Below are 6,122 nucleotides of genomic sequence, written 5' to 3'. Positions count from 1 at the left end.
AAATTGTAGTCAAGAGAGAGTACCTGGGAGAGACCGGTTAATGCAGCCAAACTACAAAGAGCTATGAACGAGTCCTTGAACAGAAAGCTCTTTATCCTCAGTACATTTAGTGGTCTAGCTAAAGCAGTGTCGCTCTGAGGGGAGGGGAGGGGGGGGGCGGGGGGTGGAGTTTGTCGCATAATTTCCACAACTGGAAGAGATTTAATCAAATGCAAAAAACAACAACAACAACAACAACAAAAAATAATAATAATAAAGGCAGAGATTTAATTTAAATGCATATTTTGACAGAAGCAAAAGCTTGTTCAGACATTTCATCTGTTGTCAGAAAATGCCCTGCAATTCTTCGGTACAACACCATAACAAGTAGCTAACAGTCCTACACGAGTCTGAAAAGAGGATTTCAATGAGATAATGAGGCCTCTAGCACGCACGCAGAAGCGGATATGACTCCCAGTTTCAGTGACTCCCATTGTGAGCCCGGAACACATGGCTAATGAATGCAGACACGTATGCTAAACAACGGAGCGGACGGCTTGGATGTTTTTGTTTTTTTTGTTTCTGTTTTTTTTTTTCCCCCCATACAGTGGTGATGTACGATCGACAGGGAGTTTGAAGTTAAGCTGTAAGGCCACTTCTACATCTCTCAGATGCTCTGGTATGAACACGACTCATCAGACCTTTCAAACACTGACGAGTCACCATTTTTGGACTTTACATTCTTAATAGGGAGAACGTCCACAAACGTATCAGTTTGGAATCAACCAGCTCCACTCTTTCCATCTATACTGTTTTATGTATCTGAGCAAACCTCAACACTGTTTTTGTTTTATTTATTTTTTTAATCGACCGTAATTAACCTCCGACATCAATAATGCTTATGTTGGTTCTAAATAAACTTGAACTTCTTAAACCATTTGCTTGGACTGATGTTTGTATAGACAAAATCTCTTTCATACAGTCGTCAGAAAAAGCATGATTCATGGCTTCTTTTCTGAAGACTGCTTCCCATTAAGCAAACACTGTGGAGAAGAAGAGAGAGGGAGAGACTCCTACGTGTGTAGAGTCATTGAGCAGTCAGGGACATGCAGCACACCCAAAGACAGGGGCAGATATGCCACCGACCATGTTCCTGTCATGCTAGAGAAGACAACAGTCAGCCCCATAGTTTTGGAAACACTGCTATCTAAACATCTCAGGTCAAAAAAAAAAAAGTATAATCCGTACCAGGACCAACACTTTTGCTAAACACTGGCAAACTGAAATATCTAAATAGTGAATTGAGAATTCAATTTTGAATCAACAACCAGTCAACCAACCAACAATGCTCTTTAAAACACCATGTCAGCTATGACAGATCAGGGACATAATTATTCTGATGCTTGGCCTCTTTCCCATGTTGGTTTCCATGGAAGCTTCAAGAGCTTCCTCTATGACATCACTAATCTGTCCATCACAGAAGTCTCCAAGGTTACAGAAAAAAAAGAGACAGGTCATTCCTCACAGAGGTTCTAAAATATACATAGGTACTGCCGACCAAACAATCACAAACAATCTCCTTTTGAAAAACAACAACATCAAAAAACGGAGCTTTGTGAATGAGCAGACACAAAGAGCAAAAGCCACACACACACACACACACACACACACGCACACACACACACACACACACAGGGCTGAGTGCAGAAAAAGCTCCAAGAGAACACAAAATATGACCCAAAGTTTGTATGAAATGCTGAAGCGCACAAGCACACGCACACACCCACACGTGTACATACACCAGTACAATCAGAGCCCTAGAGACAACCCCATTCAAAGCAAGGGTGTAAATCAGTTGAAAGGGCCAGTCTAGCTAATCTTGTGTCTACACTGCTCCAAAAAAAAAAAAAACAAACAAAAAAAACCACACACAAGACCGGATGTCATCCCTATGTCTGTGTGGGTTTAACACGTAGCATTTCGCAGCACTTGACAACCCGTCATATTACTCTTACTCCTCGATCAATACTGTCCCTGGACTTCGGGATTATTCGTAAATGCGTGAGTCACTTGTTTGGAAGGGAGAAACTCTAAAAGCTTTGCAGTAGATTATTATTGTAAAGTTTTCTGAGCTCGTGTGGAGACCATGGTATATAAGAGGGAGGCATTGTGAGAGAGAGAGAGAGAGAGAGAGAGAGAGAGAGAGAGAGAGAGAGCGCACAGAGTCAGAGGAAGAATGAACTGGAACATGGTTAATGTACGTGGAGACGATATCTACAGTTACTGTCACATTCATTAGCTGCCCGAGTTATTGCTGACTTTTCCAAAGCATGTTCTGTAAAGTCGAGGTGTCTAGGATTGTGTAAAAGTATTTACAAATGAAACCAAAATATTCTTCGAATTCTCTTTCCCCCACTCAAAATATATTAACTGTACAGCTCCGCTTGAGCAATAATGTATTTCCTCTTTTTTTTTTTTTTTTAATAAAATTAAATCCCAACATAATTAATACAATAATGCCTTTTTGATTTCTTTTCTTTTTTTTTTTGTTTGCTGCATTTGTACATCATTGTGTAATACAAGTTCACAAAGTCCATAAATCTACTAAAGGTTTTTTTTTTTTTGTTTTGTTTTTTCTTTTGACATGCAAAATGTCTTTCAAAACAACAGTGTACCTAAACAAAACACTGAAATCTCATTTCAGTTTCTTTATAATCTTGTTTCTTTTTTCAGTTTTTTTTTTTCTTTTTTGTCTTTATTACACAACACTTTAGTTTGTATATTTACATGAAAAATCATGAAGTAAGTGCAGGGTAATCATATATGCGTATATATGTATACATTTCTAAGACTTATATAAATATATATTTATAATATGTATATATCTATAAAGGCTCAGTCATCGTCACTGGAGTCTGAATCCTCTGAGGAAGAGGAGGAGCTATCTGACTCAGAGGAAGATGACTCCGCCTTTCCAGAGCCCTCTGGACCACTGTTCTTCTGTTCCGCAGACTCCTCTCCCTCATCCTCAACCCTGTCCTCTGATTGGCTGGGCTGTGGAGGCGTAGTCTCTGAGGAAGGGGCAGGCTGAGTGGCTTTCTGTGTGTCTGTGCCCTGTGGCTGATTGGCCACGGGCAGGTTAAGGCCTGGAGTGAGTAGCATCCCTGGGTAGAGCATACTGGAGAGCAGTAATGGGTTAAGAGCCAGTGGGTGGGCGGATGCCCCCGCAGCAGCAGCAGAAGCACTTAGTGGGGTGGAGGTGGGCGTGGTAGAAGTGGAGGCCGCTGAACCCTGGCCGTCTGTCCTTTCGACTTTGACGTCGGAGTTTGAGGTGTTGGATGATGCTTTGGAGCTTCCGGAATCCCCTGAACCGTTACCGCCGCCTGTGCCGCTCCCCTTTCTCTTGCCGTCCTCGGCCCCCGAAGCCGTCCCTGCCTCCTGGGCCGGCTTACCCAGCAGGCCGCTCATGCTCAGCAGGTTGGGGAGACTGGCCATGCCAGAGAGCATCATGGGAAACATGGCGGCCATGTTGGCGGGGTCGCTAGGCAAGCCCATGAGGCCAGCTGTGAGTTGTAGGGACTGCAGGCTCTGGAGATTGTGTTGGAGAGCCTGAAGGGTGGGCAAGTCCAGGCCAGACAGAAGACCGTTGGCCAGGAGGGGATTGAGGCCCAGAGCAGCGTTAGCTCCAGCGCTAGCCGCGGCTGAAGCTGCCTTAGCCAGGGCGTTCTTGGGCCGTCTACCCCTCCGACTCACTTCCTCTGGGACAATGGGGCCAGTCAGGATGCGGTCAAACATACTCTCCGGGAGGTAGCCCTACAGCGAAGAACAGTACGCGTGTTACATAGATAGCATCTATAAAGCGGTTTAATCTTAAACGCATCGGTTCACCAGCTAGCATCAGGGATGAAAAGAAAGTTACTTAGCTGTACATGAAAAGTTCTGCTGGTGATATTAAACAAACAAACAAACAAACAAACAAAAGACAGCAACATATGGCACAAGCCATACGATGCTTTTTCCCATCTGTGCTTAAACGTACCGTTTATTGCTTATGACATTCACCATATATCAGTGAGAAAATTCCAAAAAAAAAGAGTGAAACAACTATGCTCTGATTTATGCTTGTTTATGTTCCCTACCTACCTAACAATCATCCAAGCTATATCTGTGATTTAACTTGGGAATTAAGGCAATTTCAAGATCCTGTGCATGGTATAACAGAGATGACTAGTCCTCCCTGGAGATGTGCCCTTTCAGGCTATGGGAAATCAATCTTACAGGGATTTTTCATTTAATACCCTTTCTTAGTCTTTTTCTTCCAACCTGCGAGGACCGATTTGGATTTTCCCCATCTTGCAAACAGCTGAGACATTCATTACCGTCCAGTGCTGTACTGTTGTGTTTGTTAGCATACTCTGAAGTGTACGGCACATCATAGCTATGAAAGAGCTTAAGGAGAGCAGGTAAACAGTCATATAACAGAGGAGTTAATGAAAGGGAAAATGCCTTGCAAAGCTGTATTATGATAAGTTAATTTATCTTTTGTTTTCAGTATTGTGCCCATTAAATTGAATGTCGTGTTGTTTTAAGGGTATACGGGTGTCAATTTTAGGGGGCTCGGGAATGCATAAACATTTTTCCCTTTGAAATTCATGCTAATTATGATCTTAACTTATGAGAATTTGCCTTACAAGGCAGGATTGCATTTCACTAATAAGGTGTGGAAGAGTGTATGCTTCCTAAACAGGTGTCTACAGCTCCTCTCCGACTCTACTGGAACTGCAGAGAGGTTCTCAAACTCACCGACTGTTTGACCACATCTGCCCACTCAGGGGGAACCCCGTACTCAGGGTTCTCTTGCAAGAACCGACACAGGTTTTTCAGAGGAGGGGCGAAGGCTCCGCCGATCTGAAAAGAGGGAACAGAAGAAAACTCTTCAACATGCTTATAGAGGACGCATAAACACAGATAACCGAAGCAACAAGCACACACATGTACCCGCACGCACAACCACCTGTCCCTCTCACACTCACCTTCCGCGCATTTCTCCGATTGATGATCTGCACTCTCTCTTCTCCTGTCAGGCTGTTGATGTCGATTTTGTTGGGATTTCTGCATCGATGCCTCTTCTGTTTTGGTCGCCCGTCCTGGAACTGCATTTTGTTCACACCCTAAACAAAAAGACACAGAAAGATTATTACGCACGAATACACACGCGCAGATACACGCACGCAGCGAAACAAATCAGGAGCCCCTAAAGTCTTTTAAGAGGATGACAGAACTAGTTTTTAGACTCTCGATACACGTTTTAATGATCTGTAATTATCACGATAAATATCTTGCTCAGGTTACACAGGGGGGGGAAAAAAAAAGAACAAGTGAGCGATTTAAGAAACGGAAGTGACGGAGTTGGAAAAAGTTACACCCGACTCACAGGGATGAAGGCTCCCACGTCGGCCACGAATCCTGGGTGCTCTTTCAGCCACTGGTCCAGTTCCTTCCGCTTGGGGGCGTCGTCCCCGGCAAGCCGCGTGCCGTCTTTGAGATTGATGACGGGAACTCTACTCTCCGTGTCCACTGGGCCAGGACCCTGGGGGAAACCCAGGCCGGAGGCAGCTGGCACGCTGGCGGCACTGTTTCCAGTCCAGCCTGCAGGAGCCTGCAAAGGAAGGGAACATCACAGGTGTGAGTGGCGAAGGCCTCAAACACAGCACACATGTACGGAAATGCATACCAGCGCCGGGGTACAGCACTGGTTCTAAGACACAGGCACGTACTGGAATTAAGACAGACACAAACACATGCTTTATCTGGGAGCAAGCCTATCGCTTCCTCTTAATATAAGCCATATTTCATCTGTAATGGATGTATCCGGATCACAGCGTACAAACGGACTCATTCCCGCACGCACACACCTGACACACACAGCGCTGAAAACAGAGACAGTGAGAATGTGTGTACAGGAAAGGAGCTAGAAACAGAGGCGAGAGGGGAATGTCTTACTCTCTCAGGCATTGCCGGAGCTCTGTTTCGGTTCATGAAGAGAAGATCCATGCCTTCGACGTTCTTCCTCCTTCCCCTCCTCCTCTTCACCACCGGTTGTCCGTCCGTCGCTCCGTTTAGCCTCATCTGACCCGCCAGGC

The 6,122-nt window shown here is 44.7% G+C and overlaps 1 protein-coding gene across 1 annotated transcript in view; it reads right to left on the bottom strand.

Annotated features, from left to right (window-relative positions):
• Positions 1-2,869: 2,869 nt before the first annotated feature.
• chd9 (chromodomain helicase DNA binding protein 9) overlaps positions 2,870-6,122 on the bottom strand; it is a 75,232-nt gene continuing 71,979 nt past the window's right edge. The window contains exons 35-39 of the mRNA XM_030765859.1: positions 5,983-6,122; positions 5,414-5,638; positions 5,013-5,150; positions 4,783-4,887; positions 2,870-3,792 (exon numbers count right to left, since the gene is read on the bottom strand). Coding sequence (XP_030621719.1) covers positions 2,875-3,792; positions 4,783-4,887; positions 5,013-5,150; positions 5,414-5,638; positions 5,983-6,122 — 1,526 coding nt within the window. The 3' untranslated portion in view covers positions 2,870-2,874. The remainder of the gene's footprint in view (positions 3,793-4,782; positions 4,888-5,012; positions 5,151-5,413; positions 5,639-5,982) is intronic.

Source organism: Chanos chanos, chromosome 2, assembly GCF_902362185.1.
Source record: "Chanos chanos chromosome 2, fChaCha1.1, whole genome shotgun sequence".
Lineage (NCBI taxonomy): Eukaryota > Metazoa > Chordata > Actinopteri > Gonorynchiformes > Chanidae > Chanos > Chanos chanos.
This window is presented reverse-complemented; position numbering and strand designations above follow the sequence as displayed.